This window comes from Saccostrea echinata, unplaced genomic scaffold, assembly GCF_033153115.1.
Source record: "Saccostrea echinata isolate AGI-Se365-2 ecotype Australia unplaced genomic scaffold, CSIRO_AGI_Sech_v1 ptg000056l, whole genome shotgun sequence".
Lineage (NCBI taxonomy): Eukaryota > Metazoa > Mollusca > Bivalvia > Ostreida > Ostreidae > Saccostrea > Saccostrea echinata.
In genome coordinates, this window is record NW_026889805.1 from 16,105,796 (window position 1) to 16,123,427 (window position 17,632).

Here is a 17,632-nt window from a genome sequence, read left to right on the forward strand (position 1 = left end):
TCATAAGACAGAGATAGTAACTAAATCATCTTGATAGAGACTAAAACTGCCAATTTCTTCCCAAATATGTAGCAATCCATGTTACAATGTTTTCAATCTCACTATTTGATAAGCTACGACATCTCAACCGCTCGACTATGACATCATAGCCCCTGACACTGAGTTAAGAAAAATCAGAAGGAAATGGAAATCAAAGAAAATGTAATAAACAGAAAATTTTATGTTTTGTAGTTGGATATGAAATTATTTCACTTGTGAGACAGGATTTTTTTTATATTTTCACTCATGCTTCCACTCGTGAAAATATTAAAAAAAAATCCTGTCACACTCGTGAAATATCTTCCATATCCAACAACAAAACATTGAATATCCTATATTTATTTAATGAAAACAGGAGACAAAAAATAATTGTCGAAAAGCGCGTGCGGCGCATGCTTAGTGCCGTTTCTTTCGTACTTTAGTTAGGCATTTTTTTCATGTAAATAAACCAACGAGATGTCGTTGAAGCTGAATTAAGATCTTGCAAAAAATACAGATGCAACTGAATTTCTTAATTAATCTAAAAGAACAAGACACTACCCCTAATCTCTCAGACGGTATGCAAGGACTAACCAAAATATCCCAGGCCGATGCTAGACTAACCCATGTGCGAGGACTAACCCTAATCTCTTGGATGGATGCGAGACTAACCCTAAGAGTTGATATCGTGATTACCTAAATTAATGGAACTCTTTTGCGGTGAAGGTAGGAAACGTCCGTTAGCTGGGGGCAATGTGCTGTTGCATATTATGCGAGATCGAGCATTGTGGATTTTCAAATGGCAGATGTGAAAGAAGTCCTGATGAAATATCTTGCAGAACATTCGCTGAACCACACTTATAAATTTTAAGAGAACCTATTCCTCATGTGTAACATTTTTATTGATACGTTTTCACTAAGCAGACTCTTCTAATTAAATTCAGTCATTTCTTTCTGATAATCGTTACTTTTGGAAACTGATAAATAAAAATCTAAACATTCCAAATTAGACAACCTACTATTTGAAGTTCAACCCTATGCAATACAGTGTACTTTCTGCATTCTAATTGTTCGAATCATTCGATTGTCACTAGTGTTAGTAATTTGTGCCCCAGAAATCTTGCGAGATTTTGAGTTTCCTTGACTTTGCCGCAAAAGAGCGGCATTAAGTTAGATAACTGTGAGGTAATCGCCATACTAAGTATTAGTCAAAAACTTGTGCAAGGACTAACCTTAATCTTTCTAACTGGTGCAAGACTAACCCTAACCAGTCGAAAAATGTGCAAAACTATCCCTAATCAGTTGAGTGACGTTAATCTTATGCCATAGTGCAATAAGCGCACAGATCTTGTGGATCTGGGGACCGGTAAAGTAAAGTCTACCCTGCACAGATCGACATAAGAACAACTTTGATCCCTTGAAAGATCCTAAGTTTCTTGGGAATCAATCTCATAAACTGTAGGGTTAGAGAACTGTAGGGTTAGAGAAATTTTTTCTAACAAAATGTCATTTGCATTCAATGTATTTTAATGTGGGTTAAGAATATTTATGGCCAAAAGAATTCTTTTTTTTTTTTTTGCACTTTATACGGTTAACAATATAATTTCTTTTCTTTTGCACTGTCAACCTTTTGAACCAAACGGGTTTTATCCAGTTTTCCTGGTTAAGCAAGAAAAAAAGAAAAGAAAAGCATCCTGACTACTGGTAAAAACACTACTAGCATTTTAAATCAGGTGCACTCTAAAAAGATATTCCAATATCTTTCTCAATGCTAAGACGATAGTATTATATACTATAATATAGATATTTTTTTTTTAAATTAAATGCTACATGATCGAAACCCCTTTTCTTCATGGTGTAAAAAGGTACATAAGCAAATAAATTTAACTGTTCTGAATTCTACATATATTTTTGAATTTTATATCTTTAAAAGAATTACAATTTCTTTTTAATCGGGTAAATAAGAAATGGATCCTGTTACTGATTCATTATCATGACAAAATGACGTCAAAAGGGAGAAATAAATATATACGCAATTTACGGGAAAACAGCTAAATATCTTATAAGTAATTTTCAAAACGTATAATATCACTATAACCTGTTTTAGCACTGGTCCAAAATCTACATATTCTGGGCTGGTTTTCAGCTCGAAAGCTATCATCGGCAGTCGAGGTACTGCCTCCATCTTTGTTTTCTCCTAAAGCGTGACTAAAAAATGAATAAGGGTCATTGACTGGAGATATTTAAGTTCCGAATTGCTCAAAAGATTTGTGAATCCGCACAACTTTAGGAAATGGTGTTATGCTGTTGATCATCGTTGGATGATGGACTTCGGGAGATGGATGTTAAAATTTGAAATTGAAACTGAGAACTAAATTCTTCAGAAAAAATAAGAGGTCTTTTAAGTACATATTCTCTGTAGAGAATATTAGGTACATGGAGTAATGACTATCAAACATTGCAGAAAGTTCCCGACTCTGAGGTCTTTACAACAGTACCCGAATATTCCGAGGTTTGGTTTTATTATACGCCACTCTGCATTGAGACGAGGGGTATTGGTGGATGGGTAGGTTGAAAGTAATGAAATATGAAGATAACGAACAGTATGCAATCTCGAAGGTCCAATAAAACGATAAAAATTTGGAGCAGAGCAAACACGGACCTCAAAATTTAGAGGTGGGATCAGGTGCCATGGAGGAGTGAGCATCCCCTGCGACCGGTCAAACCCGCCGTGTGCTCCTTGTCATGATCGAGGAAAAACAAACGGAAAAATCCGTAGACAGTTCATGTGTATAATTAATGGCCTAACAATTAACTTATGAAAAACGCCAGTCAGCATTTGACTCAACGATAGGTTGTATGTGCTGACAACGTCATTGTATCGACCGTAAAACTTGCGAAAAGATGACTTCAAACGAGACTGTTGATATCCTTGTTTCATCAACTTGTTTGTCAATAGCTTGCCTCGTTTTAGAAATTGTTCATACGTAGAGCATGCTCTTGCGTATCGAATCAACTGAGAGACATAAACCCCATATGCAGGTGTTAAGGGTATATTGCTACATAAGTAAGGGAAGTTGACGATTGAAAAGTTGAAGTCATCACGTTTATCATAAAGCTTTGTTGTTAGGTTAACATTAACGTCTTCTCCCAGTAAAATATATCTAAATATGAAACAGATGTGTCAGAATCTGTGGTATCTTTTATTTCGAGTTCACTGGGATATATCGAGTCGACATATGAATGAAAGTAACTAAGGTAAGTTGATAGATACACTGTACATGTATATAAGAACAAAGCAAAATAAAACAAGCAAATTCAAAGAATTGTTGTCCCCCGCTTTCGGGGTCTTAGTGGATGGGATGCCATTATTTATGGCATATTGTCTTATCTGTGCATCATACAAAACAGACATAAATTATTGAATTAATAACAGTTATGACAAAGATTATAGCTTCTAAAAACTACATCAAACTTCAGGGTCATGAGGTCAAATATCACAATACAATCCGAAAGGTCTAAAAATCAGAGCATACAGTCGGAAAGGTCTTGAAACAGGTAATGCGCATGTCAAATGTAAATGCCATATCTTCTTTCAATCAAAAGTTATCAGCAATGTTAACATTTTTGAAAATGTAAAAGATCAGGTCCATTTACTAAAATTTTAAGAATACACAATGATTTTCATTGTTCAGTCATAGGATTCACGGAACACTTGACTTTTTTTTTTACGTTAGATGACGTAACATCCTGATTCCAGCTTTTTCACTGTTCGAAAATATCTTTTAGTTCTAGACTTTTCATGTCTTTTTCTTGCTTAAAAACTAAATGAATAGAGAAAGACACGCTACTTTTGTTTGAAATATGTCTTTTGTGCCGTATAGAATATTTGTAAGATCTAAAAAATTACTGTCAACGCAGTTAAGTGATCAGATATGAAAATGATGCAAAATCCATAGGCACAACATCCGTGTGATAAGCGGGATACTGGGTATGGCAGGAGTTGATCATCAAAAATATCAATCCTTCCTTTCTAACAAAGCTACTAATATTCGGACACTTGTTCTAGATACGTATAGGTTATCCCAAACAGCATATAAAAAATGTAGTCTATTTCGGACATTTTCCGGTCTGCAGACATAATTTTTTAATTGTTCGGTGCTCCAAGACGTTCAATGACGTTGCCGTTCTTGACTTTGTTTTTACGCATTGATCATCTATAATTTGTGAAAAAAACAGTCAAAACCCCTCCAATTTAATTAAAAATTTCGCCAAATGACGTGTTATGAATATTGTAGCGAGAGGTGAAATATTGTTTATCTGTTTGTGCTTGAACAGTGCAATTTTCCATTTCAAAACAAGATGTGTTTGTGAAAAACTGATGCCCCCGTATGGCAACCTATAGCAAAGGTTAAACTTTCTCAAATGCAAATCAAATATGTTGGTGCCCAAAGTAAGGTCTTGTGTCGAGGAATATACCTGTGACCTATGAAAGCCCAAGAAGCAACCATTGAATAGATATGGAAAAGGTTAAAGTTTTTCAAAAGTAAATCAAACATCAAGGTCAAGGTAAATTGGTCAAAATTAATGGTGGCCAAGGAAAGGCCTTCTCACAAGGAATACACATGTGAAATATGGAAACCGTAGCACCAATCGTTCTAAAATTATGGCCAAGGTTAAAGTTTTTCAAAAGTAGGTCAAATTCCAAAGTAAGGTCAATAGATCACAATTGCTAGTATCCAAAGGAAGGTCTTGTCACAAGGAACAGACATGTCAGATATGAAAGCCCTAGCGTCAACTGTTCAAAAGTTATGTCAAAAGTTAAAGTTTTTCAAAAGTAGGTCAAACTCCAAGGTCAAAGGGTCAAAGTTGTTGGTATCCAAAGGAAGGTCTTGTCACTAGGATTACATATGTGAAGTATGAAAGCCATAGCACCAATCGTTCAAAAGTTATGACCAAGGTTAAAGTTCGGTAAAATTTTGCAAAACTGGGCCAAACTCCAAGGTCAAGGTCAAAAGGTCAAATATGATGGTACCCAAAGAAAGATCTTGTCACAAGGAATACACAGGTGATACGAAAGCCATAGCTTCAACCAATCAAAAGTTATGGACAATGTTAAAGTTTCTGAGGACAAACAGACAGACCGTCAGATTGACGTACGGACAGGGCAAAAACTATATACCCCCGAATCTTCGATACGGGGGCATAAAAATGTCTATGTAGTGTAAACTTGCGAAAAAGTGACATGCTCCGAGAAGTATGTTTTATCTAAATGATATAGCTGTGTATTTTTAAAGCAATATGAGTTGCAACTTTGATTTCAGAAATTTTTGTTGCAAAATTGTAATTAGTTTATAAGTTTATAAACTTCTGTTGTTTATATTTGCGATGGAAGAACTATTTATAAGCTTTGATTGAACCAAAATTACATTACTGTCATCCTGTACAATATTGATTTCTTATGTAACACTATATTTTGGATTGTACAGACAGAATCCTTTAACTGAAACAATTTGATACTTTATTTCTGTCTAATTGATCAAAAAGGTTTAAATTACATACAAATTTATCATAATAACACATTTTAACAACAAAATAAAATTCTCAAAAATGCAGCTCATATTGCTTTAAATAATCATCGGAAAACACCCTTGCATATTTATTTGAAAATATATATAACTTTTAATGGGCTTTGTCGATGATGCACCTGAGTATCATGAGTTTCTCAGGCTATGACCACTTTCAAACCATTCCGGAACTGGAACTCCCAGGACTCATGTGACAAATTTTTTACAGTTTGGGGAAGAATCTACATTCATCTTTCAAGAAGAGGCGTTAAGAATTAAGACAAAGCTACACTGTATGATTATTTCGATATCCGACCAAATTATCGCCACTCTGAGGTCTGACTCCTGCACCAGGAGGACACCAACGTTGTAATTTTTGTAAAGGGTTAGCTTCTCGATATAATAATGCAAACACTTTGGTTGCTAGATGTCCACGAATGAATGATGAGGATTATCAAAGATGTAATATAATTTTTTATATCTGACCAATCATGGGCCTGGGAACCCTACATTTCTGTGTTTCACATGTGCTTTGTTTAATGGTGGAAAAGGTTTTCTTGCTAAATCTCTGTGAGTATAGAGATTTTCAGTAACTCGATATATATAATATATCTGCCTCTACAAAGCAGAAATGTATAGCGGTCATAATAAATTCAGTCATTCAGTTTCATTTACTAGAAAAACTCTCTGATTAGTTTGTAGCTCTACTTAATTGTTTGTACTTACAAGAAGCTCCCAAGAGCCAGAATCGCTCGAAAGGGTTAAACAAATTTAATTCTTTATAACAAATTTTAGAATGCGTTGAAACGATTATAAGTCAAATTAAAGAAATTCGTTATAACAAGTTTGTTATAACAGATTATATTCCTTAAAACGAATGAAAAAAAATATGTTACGAATTAATTTCGATTTAACAAATTTGACAATTCGTTCTACCGAATTCAAAAATAATTTTTTGTCCTAAATACTAGTAGGCTTCCCTAGTAGCTAGATCTTGCCTTTCTGATTATTATTCTCCTACAAAGCTTTGCCTATCTGCATCAATGTCCAAGTAATAAGCAAATAATTGCATATCCCCCCCCCCCTTGTTCTAGCTATAGTAACATACCTTGTTTTTGATTGGATCAAAATGAAAAGTGAACCATCGTTTGTAGAAAACATGCTTAACAACATTACTATAAAGTTTCAGAAAAATCTGCCTGGTAGTTTCAGAGAAGATTTTTGGTTGACGACGACGGACGCCAAGTGATAGCATAAGCTCACTTGGCCTCTGGACCAAGTGAACTAATAAAGGGAGATAAAAGTATCACTTGGACTAAAAATTATGGCAATAACGATAACCAGAATTTTAATCGAAAAACCGCGCACTTTTTTGTGCGCGAAAAATATACATTTTTTTATGATATGTGGCACTGTACACGTCCAAATGTTTTGTAGATGAATATGGAATTTATTTCACTCGTAAGACAGGATTTTTTGAAACTATCATTCGTGCATCGCACTCGTGAAAATATCAAAAAATCCTGTCCCACTCGTGAAATAAATTCCATATTCATCTACAAAACATTGAATATCCTCTATATATTCGTTAAAACGAATTAAAAAAAATGATATAACGAATTAAATTCGCTTTAACAAATTTGACAATTCGTTCTATCGAATTCAAAAATAATTTTTGTCCTAAATAGACTTCCGTAGTAGCTAGACCTTGCCATTCTGATTATTTTTCTCCTGCAAAGCTCAATGTCCAAGTGATATGCAAATAATTGCATACTCAACCCCCACCCCAACCCCCGTGTTCTACTTATAGTAACGTACCTTGTTTTTGATTGGATCAAAATGAAAAGTGGAACATGCCTAACAACATTACTATAAAGTTTCAGAAAAATCTGCCTGGTAGTTTCAGAGAAGATTTTTGGTTGACGACGACGGACGCCAAGTGATAGCATAATCTCATTTGACCCCCTGGACCAAATGAGCTAATAAAGGGAGATAAAAGTATCACTTGGACTAAAAGTTATGGCAATAACGATAAACAGAATTATTATCAGAAAACCGCGCACTTTTTTGTGCGCGAAAAATATAAATATACTAGTACCGGTACATGTATACCATATGGCCAGTTATCAGCTTGTAGTAATCAGCTTGGACACGGTAAGAAATAAAGAGATCATTGAATATTTAATCTTTTTATTTGACTATCCTAATATCAAAACATAAACCACAAATTTGGCAATACTATTTCAATCTGAGAACACTTGTGATGTAGACTAGACAAAATTGGATGCAAATTTTCATCCAACAAAAGCACATACAATGTATCAACGAATTACAAACGAAATGATAAAATTACATGTATAACAAATCATCAAAAAAATAAAATAAACCGGTAATGAATGTCTATTAAAAAAAATCAACACAATATAAAACATATACAAAAAGAAACCGTTGTCTCTGCAATCAAAACCTACAATTTCAGCCATCTACATAATGTGCATGTAAATTATTTTATAGGAACAAATCCCAAGGCCAAGCGCCAGAACGAAAATGGGAACTACTACTACCCGGTAAAAAGCATGGTATAATTCTTAACTTTGATGTTTGGTTTACAACTGTCGGTTCTGTAAGCAGTTGAAAAACACCATTTGAATATATTGTCTCGGTTTATGTTAACTTTTTAAAATGCCATTGCCGGGTATTTGATCCCATTGGGATTCTAGGTTATCAGCTAACATGAAACAGTTTGCACTACGTAGATACACGAGGAAAATATAACAGACCATTGGGAAATGTTACCCCGTTTCCTTATATCACCCTTTTGATAGTCTTTCTTTTTTATGACAAATTGTAAAACTACTAAATTAGACGTTAAAGGCTAATTCGTTTTATAACTGTGACCAAAATTTTTTAAAAATACGATTATTGTTAAGTCGCCTCTATCTCTTGTAAATTGTAGTACTTAAAATTGAAATAAGTAATTTTTTTTTCATAAATTAACAGCAATATGAGACGAAGTTACATTAAAAAAGGTTGGTAATAAAATCCCTGATTATTCGATATTCATGTGGATATCACGGTTATATTACAAGTGTCTACACTTTCAACAAGACGCATGTAGCATTCGAGTTTGGTCCATTAATGATTGTTTAATTTTTTCTTTATATGACGGAGAACTATATTCTGGGGTCTCTCCTGCCATTTCTTTAACATGGACAAGTCACAAGAAAGTGTGTCTTCCTTTAATCTGTCCAGCAGAGTCACACATGCCACAGCTCCTGAAAAGAAACCAAGTAGTGTACGATGTAACCTCTTAAAACTCGCAAATCTCAAAGTTTGTTCATCAGAATGTATATTTCTTGATATATAACTATTTTATGTGGTATAGTATAGTATAGTATAGTATAGTATAGTGACACTTGTATCAAGGATAACTGTTAACCCACATAATTTTGCTCCTTCACATCCCACAAATCTGCATCTCGGTAACATAATTACTTTGGTAATAATAATAACAGGTAATTCAGGAATATAATTATTAAACCTTTGACTCCAGCATAATGGCACATGGCCAGAAAGCCGAGGGATTCCATCTCTATATTACAAACTCCTTTCTTCTTCAGCTCCTGAAGGAATTTCATCTTGTCTTCTTCCTCGTACTCACAGAAGGCGCCATCTAGCCTTGCTTGACCTTAACAGATATCCAATTAAATCATTTAGACAAAATAAAGAGACGTCTAACCTCTCCTGACCTTAAGAGATATCCAATCAAATCATTTAGACAAAAATAAAGAGGCATTTACGTCACCTATTAAAATCTTAGTAGTTTTTAAATAAAGTATCTTGAAATTTGTCTGCTGGCATAGCCCCCAGAAAGATAAACCCCATATCAAATTTTCCATACTAACCTTCGTAAAAGTCGTCTGCACAAAGTGTTGTTCCTTTAACAGTTTTAAATTCATCGTCTGGTTCTGAGCACTTTAACAGCGATTCCATTAACGACTGGTCAACTTTGGCCAAGCGCTTCACAGGTTTACCTAACACAGACTGTAAATATTTCAAACATTAAAAGACCTGTAGTTAGTGGAAAAATCTTTTACAAATTTTAATTAACTTCAAACATGATTTTGATATTTTCTATACACATCGTGTCTAATTAAAATTTGGATGCACCAGTTTGTAATATGGATTCATTTCGCCATCCACGGCCTTTTCCGTAACAACCACCGTTCCTGGCTCTAAACCTACAACAATAAAAAATCGAATATGTATTTCTAACACAGTGAAACATACTAACAAAAGGAATCTGTTCTGTTCCAAATTCTCAAGACATAGTTGAAATACATGAACATGTATAAATTATCGAAGTCATAAAATACTGCACATTCACCTCATTATATCTGAAATGTCAATGACACATATTCCACCATCATCGGATACCCACGGGTGATCTCGTCTTTTACTCATCTTTTTACTCATGATGAGTAAAAGACGAGATCACCCGTGGGTATCCGACGAAGATATTCCACCATTACTAATTTATTTACAATGCGACGATTTCTTTCTTTCTAGCTTTTTTTTTTTATGTTTAAAGACTTTTCAAAATATTTAACCATATATTTTGCTTAACCAAACAGCATTTCATGGTCAGTCACAGACTCGGGGGGGGGGGGGGTTGTTACCCGGTGTATTCCCCTCCCTGAAATTCCCAACATTTGTTCATTACTCTCAAAAAACATGTGATCCTTGTATAATGTATGTAAATGAACAAATAATGCATTTTGGTCCAAATTAATTCATACATACAAACTCACAGACTCCCCAACTTTCCATCTCTGTAATAATTTACTTGATCTTGCACCACCACCATCACCCCCCACCCCCACCCCCCGCTCTTAATATCGCTAAATTTACTATACACTGATACGAAAGCCTATTAGCATCAAACTACGGTAAAAAAAAAATTTAAAAGGCGTTATAACGCCTTTTCGAAAGGCGTTATAACGCGGAAAAAGGCGTTATTACGCCTTTGAAAAAGGCGTTATTACGCCTTTCCAAAAGGCGTTATTACGCCTTTCCAAAAGGCGTTATTACGCCTTTCTTAAAGGCGTTATTACGCCTTTCTAAAAGACGTTATTATGCCTTTTGAAGGGCCATTATTATGTCTTTGACAGGCCCGTGCTTTTAAAGTGGGGGGGGGGGGGGGTCCCATAAAATTGACATGCAAACAAAAAAACAAGACCCCCCCTCGAAAAAAAAATAAACTGCCTAAACTTGAGGGAAACTTTTTCTAATTTTTCGGTAAAACTTTTTTTTAAATGCAATGACTTGCCCGAGTTTAACCATACAGCAACAAAATGTTAAGGGGCCAAGCAATCAATAAATGATTTTTTATATTTGAACTATAGCAAGACTATTCTCCCAAAAAGTGGGGTGGGGGACCCCCCCCCCTCCCCACTCACAATCGTACTACCGGCCTGTTTGAAAAGGAGTTGTATCCAAAAATGGAAAGGCGTTATTTTGAAATAGTAAATATATGAAAGATTGAACCAAAACCCTCTTTATTTATGCAATATTTAGATTATAGTTTTAATATTATAAATTATATTATAAATTATAGTATTTTCTATATTCCTGCACATCTCGCAGACAGTTGTTTGCATTTTGCATGCATATTAAGAGAAGTCAACACTCTACTTTTGAAAATCCAGGATATAGGCAGAACCAGCTTTGGGCTTTGCTAGCCACGTATTAAAAATTCATGTCAAATTTGAAATATTTTTCTCTCCTCTTTGTAAAAAACAGGCAAAGTATTTGCATAGGTATAATGAGCAATTAGCCTTCAACAAAATTTCTGAAATCCATACACCTTGGTAGAAGCGTCTGGCATCAGAGAAGGACTAAGTTGGTTTAACACTGAAAATATTTTACACATTTAAAAATCTTTTTTCCTTTTAGAAAGGCGTAATAACGCCTTTTGGAAAGGCGTAATAACGCCTTTTAAAAAGGCGTAATAACGCCTTTTGGAAAGGCGTAATAACGCCTTTTCGAAAGGCGTTATAACGCCTTTTTTCGCGTTATAACGCCTTTTGGAAAGGTGTAATTACGCCTTTATTTGCGTTATTACGCCTTTTTCCGCGTTATAACGCCTTTTCAAAAGGCGTTATTACGCCTTTTTTTTCGCGTTATAACGCCTTTTCAAAAGGCGTTATAACGCCTTTCAAATTTTTTTTACCGTAGTTTGATCCTTATAGGCTTTCGTACAATGACGATAAATGAACGAAAAAAGAACGGATAAAGGCCAGATCGTTTTTTTTAACTCAAGTATGAAAGATGAACATGATTCCGTGGTACCCAGAAAAGTTGCTTGTATTTTATTTCTCCTTAACACCGAAATCCACCAATGCCGTCCAGTCTTAAGCACTCTATCGAGTGTTGCAAACGCTGATTAAAGTGTTTGAAAGTGACAGTAACATTGTTTTGACCAATGCAAAAATGTTTTTGCCATGAATAAAAATTATATAATTTTTTCATGTGTAGATCTTATTTTCCCGAAGCTAAAAAAATAAAGGACAGACGATACGTTCCACAATAATTTCATGTATAATTTTTTCCAAGTATTTGTGATTGAAATATTGCTACTTTAGCAAGTTTTCTCACAAAAAAGTAGATACATTATTAAGCATTTTTTGCAAATTCCAGAGGATGGTATTTACTATATAATCCTACTGGAAATCACTTGAATTGCTGATATAAATCTTGACAACACAAAAGTTTCTCCTTCGATATATAAAAGATACCTTGGCGGATCGGTATTATAATTATGTTTGGTTTATATGTTTTTACTTTTTAAACATTTTGAAAACAGTTTAGAAAAGATGATAATAATTATCAATATTTTTTGTATATTACGAAGAAATACAAAAACAGTATTCGATCGAGGAACGTATCGTCAGACCTTAAAGTGGCGTATTACCTACTCCTCCGCATGTACCAATCCTGAAGAACTCTACATCCTTACATTTGGCGTAATAGACAAGCTTGATGATCTCATTAAAGACAACTGATAATGACGGAATCCCGATCCCATGCTGAAATGAATCCACATTCAATTAAATTATTGCATGAAAAATACATATAAATTTATAATTTTAAAAATCAACGAATAATCTAACTAAACTTTGAATTTAGAAGGTCTGTAATGATAGCGAAAAAAATGGGTTAACCACAGTACTTCCTTTGTTCTCTAGATATTCTACCATCCAAGGAAACATTATCAATTCATCCTTATCTTTCATGACCTTCAATCTTGTGACTTGAAAATGAAAGGTGGTCATCTCTTAGGGGGTACCGCGTATATATTACTAAGTTTGATGTACTAAGCAAAGGGCTCTCAAGAATGAAGCAATGTGAGTACAATACAAATATATCTTTGAAAAGTCACTCCACTTAAGGAAAAATAGTACTAGCGGATTAAGACACCCGCACCCACCCACCCAATTTGGGACAAAGGCTTTTTAAAATGGTGTTGTATAGTAACCCTTTCCTAATAGTCTTCTGAAGATTATTTTGAATTTTCTGTTCACAAAACATCCCCTTTTAAGGGGGTTACTTAAAAAAAAAACTTTCAACTTCCCTCCATAACAATATATGATTTTGTCTTTCAGTGACTTTTTCACTATATAATCTTAATATCCGCCATTGAAGCGACTTCGCAAGCAGTTATTATGAAAAAAGAAATTGGAAAAACGACGTTTCCAAGAGGAATAGGAAAACGAACAGTGAAATTTATTTTTCTAAAATTCATACCTTCAGTTTTTGTCAATCATCGAAAAGGGACCCCGGGTATATACGAAACATTCTACATGTATTAGAAAAGAATTGAGGTTTGAATGTTTACGAAATTAGTAATACACATGAAGTCTGAACACTTCAGCTATTGATTGGCCGTATAATTAAAGGGTATTCCATTAAAACGAATGGCATACAATATTAGGAAAAACAAGAAAAGAAAAAATAAAACTATAAATGAGTTTGTCTTATTCCATTGGTAGATCGAAACTCCCTAAGATCTGTCGCATTAAAAGCAATTGTCTAGCTGCTCTCAAAACATTTAGTTCACGTACTTCATGTCTATAAACTGATAACATGACTTGAGAAATGTTGACAGGCTTTTACAAAAACCTCAATGTATGCCAGGTCACAGCCTTTCAACGCATTAACGTTTTTAACTGATTTACAATTTATTTAAAGCAAGGTTCTTCGATAAGAAATTCGTTTTGAAAGCAACAGTTTGCGAATTGCAATTATATAGTAAGAATACAAAATACCATATATCTTTGAAAAGCTTTTAAAACTAAAATCTACATTCATATGTATCATCCTATGATGTCTTTGTGGTACTCACGCTGACAGATAACACTGGCCCCACTTTATGGATGGAATACCGGTCTGTTCCGGCAGCATAATTTTTCGGTCTATCTCCGTCCTTTTCATGGTCATATATTTTCAGTTCTTCGGCAACAAGTGCCGAAAACTTTTCCATTCTAGAAGGCTGACCACCAAAGCACACAAATCGAACATCACCAAACATTTTTTCAAGGTCATCTTTCTGGGTGTCCAAAGCAAGGTGATATAGGTGGTCCTCATTCAGTCTGTGTAGTTTTTTGTAATTCTGGGGAATTACTAGTCTGAATTCAATAAGAAAACAATGTTTAAAAAAAAAATACATGTGCATAAGAACATATTTGTTTATTAGTAAATGTATGTTAATATAACGAAGGATCGCTAGGTAGAATTTTGTTTTTATAGATTATAATGCATTTTTACGTAATGGCATAACTTTGAAAAATAGCTTTAAAGGTAGGTTAATTAAAGCTCCCCTTTTCTAGACATAACATCTTTCTTTTTTAATCTGTTATACCGACACCTCTAAAAAGTGACCTTACGACCTGTTCGATGGAAAACCTACAAACGCAATTTTCGTATCTTGCGTAAAAAATGCAGGGGTCAGTGCATAAAATAAGGGTAACCGTTTGTTCGTAAATTTTGAAAACGTCGAAATACATATATTATAATACTTTTGTGGTATATCTATATACATGTACATGAATATAGATCTATGCACAAGTTTACAAAACATTTTCAGGACCGTAGAACGCGGGGGGGGGGGGGGGGGAGGAGGAGGAGGAAGGGGCACCCCCCACTTTTTTCTGAATACATTATTTTGCAATAGTAAATTTTCTTTTAGATGCTGGATGGCCCCCAGTTTTTGCTGCTATAAGGTTGAACAATGGAAAATGTTAGGATTTGAAAAAAAGTGTATCAAAAAAGTAAGTTAAAGGTCCATAATCCCCACCCCAACCCCCGAAATACGATTTTTCGAGTTTGAACAGTTTAGGGGGGTTGGTTGGTTGGTTGGTTGCATGTCTTGCAGATTTTTTGCGAGGTTGCCCCCCTCCTTTCCCCAATTTTTGGATAGTTTAGGGTTTTTTTTTTTGGCTTGTCAGATTTTGGGAGGTTGCCTCCCCCCTTTTAAAAAGTAACATTTTTTTTCTTGTCAGACTTTTTTGGGAGGTTGTCCCTTTTTTTAAAAAAAAAAAAACTTGCTACGGGTCTGATTTCATCAAAATCTTCTTATTTTTTAATTACACCGTTTTCTTTCTTCCCTAGATACATGTACGTGTCTTGTTGTTTTGTTTGAGCTAATAATCTTAAATAATAACATGGCCGTAGGAACCGGGGCCCCCTCAATAATTTTGCCGATATATAGATTACTATAGTAAACATAGATATTATATGCTTGTGCCCCCTCAATAAAAACGTCTGATGACCTTTTTTTTTTTTTTTGCTTGTCGGGAAATTTTTGGTAGTGCCCCCTCAACTGTCAACTGAAAATGTATGGTTGTGCCCCCCCCCCCCCCCCCAAACTGAATTTGCTTCCTACGGGCCTGTAATAAGTATTAGAAATCACCTGAACATAGATAAGGCTTCGACAATAAATAGACTGCCCGATTGAATGAGCTGCATGGGTGTAATTCACATGTGTGGTACAAATAATATATACGATTAGCCTTTTGACTAGCAAATTAACGAATTTTCATTCATTGAACAAAACTGAAAGTTTCTTAGATGTGAGCATAGCATGCGTTGACCTACAGAACGTTTTTTTTTTTTTTTTTTTTTTGTTGGACAGCATGATTTCACGTATAGAATTTATAGCGCCCTTCATTCGATAAGGGGGTAACAGAAAGAACTTTTGCCTTATCGAAAGTTATCTTCATCCGATTAGTTCGTTACCAAGCAACCATTATTTCCTCTCAATAGAGCCTGATGTAAGCATGTCCACGTGTTTCATATTTAGAGGTGTTGTCCCTAGTAAGCCATTTGATTGGTCAGACCAAAGAAAACAAAAATAACGCAACGTGCTTGTAAATTGATATGAGCATGATGAGGGGGATATCAAATAGGGACATCGTACAAAAACTTCAATAAAATATGAGCAAAGAAGAAGATAATGTTGCTAGATGTATTCAAGTTACACATGTAACAATATAACATTTTAATGAACATTAGTGGCTTGTTCCTTTTCAATCAATTTGAATTTGTATACCCTGTCCATACGATAGAGCTAATGTACAAGTATGTTTTATCAATATGCGGGAAGCTAGACCATTCATATTGCTTGATTTAATACTGAAATGAGTTATCTACTCACCCATTGCCATTTTCCGTAATATCCACTGCAGATTCCATTTTCCTGGCCGGAACTGAGTATCGATCGATCTATGTGGATACAGCCGAACCTTCAGCTCAGACAAACGTGGAGGTACGGAAAGGAGCTTTACGGGGAAGTGAAAGGGGGTTGGATTAAACGTATACAGCTTCGTTGAAACTGATTATCCAAATAATTTTTAAAGGGTTTCACCGATGTTCGAAATACCTTCCGCTATTTGAAAGAACAATACATAGTATATGTACATTTAAAAAAAATGATTGAATTTAAATAAAAAGATACAGTACATATGTTTTATTTGTATAGTATTTTGTCTTATGTGTATATATATATATATATAGTGACACGAAAAGAGGGATGTCTTCAGCGGTAACTATTCTACAATAGACAAAATTACTAACTCACCACCATAAAAAAATTAATAATTGTACCTTTTCAAATATTGTTTATGATCAATTTGATGGATGAATACATGTTACATAGTTAAAAGTAAGTTATTTAAATGTCCATCAAATGTAATGTCAAATGAAGCGCAACGATTTCATAGAAATGCATGAAAATCACTTAAATTTCTATTTTATCCTTAGATTTGCGTTCCTTATCCTTGCATTCATTAAAAAAAACTCAAAAAAAAAAATAAAATAAAATAAATAAATAAAAATAAAAATGAAAAATAAAAAATCTTCACCCTTAGCGGTATTTGACCGTAGAAAAGCGTGGTAGGATAGCCAGCATTGTCGCAGGGTGATGTCCTTTTGATTTTTTTTTTTTTAAAGATAAGTTATTTTTTTTATTAAAAAGTGTATGACTAGATAAACATAAACGGAAATGTCTTCTTTATGTGGCCACGGCATTAAATATCCCTCACATAATTTGTAAATCTGTGGTTACAGGAAGTGTGGTGGATCGGATTCGGATTCCAAACCACTTTTTAGGCTATTTGATAAGACATCAGAGACATGCAGGGAGATACCACCAATGTGGCAACCTCAATGACCACCTTTGGTAACTAGCAACTTCATATCAGTGCAAAAAACAGTGCACAAATTGAAAATTGATTTGCAAGCAAGAAGGTAATAAATTTGAGGGTTTTATGTTGACACCGTGACATCGGCAAATTCGACTCTATTTTGGCAAGATGGCATATTACATCTACTCGTTCAGCCGAATTGGGCAACTGTTCGGTTAACATATGAGAATTTGAATGTTACTTTAAATAGCAGTTTTTTAGTGTATATAGAGGACTCATTTTAGAATTTATAGAGTGAATTTGAAAAAAAAACTTTTAAATTGAAACAGAAGAAAAATAAAGTTT

The 17,632-nt window shown here is 34.4% G+C and overlaps 2 protein-coding genes across 2 annotated transcripts in view; both read right to left on the reverse strand.

Moving 5' to 3' along the window:
• The window catches only part of LOC133173390 (tyrosine-protein phosphatase non-receptor type 23-like), a 31,275-nt gene extending 29,069 nt beyond the window's left edge, over positions 1 to 2,206 (reverse strand). The window contains exon 1 of the mRNA XM_061308371.1: positions 2,117 to 2,206. Within this exon, the coding sequence (XP_061164355.1) occupies positions 2,117 to 2,203 (87 nt within the window). The 5' untranslated portion in view covers positions 2,204 to 2,206. The remainder of the gene's footprint in view (positions 1 to 2,116) is intronic.
• Positions 2,207 to 7,758: 5,552 nt separating this feature from the next.
• Positions 7,759 to 16,392, reverse strand: LOC133172960 (uridine phosphorylase 1-like). The gene is made up of 7 exons (XM_061307822.1): positions 16,300 to 16,392; positions 13,990 to 14,272; positions 12,559 to 12,673; positions 9,756 to 9,826; positions 9,491 to 9,629; positions 9,127 to 9,273; positions 7,759 to 8,860 (listed from the first exon to the last, which is right to left on the reverse strand). Exons 1-7 carry the CDS (start codon positions 16,335 to 16,337, stop codon positions 8,721 to 8,723), a joined length of 933 nt encoding a protein of 310 aa, XP_061163806.1. The 5' UTR covers positions 16,338 to 16,392; the 3' UTR covers positions 7,759 to 8,720.
• Between the last annotated feature and the right edge of the window lie 1,240 nt (positions 16,393 to 17,632).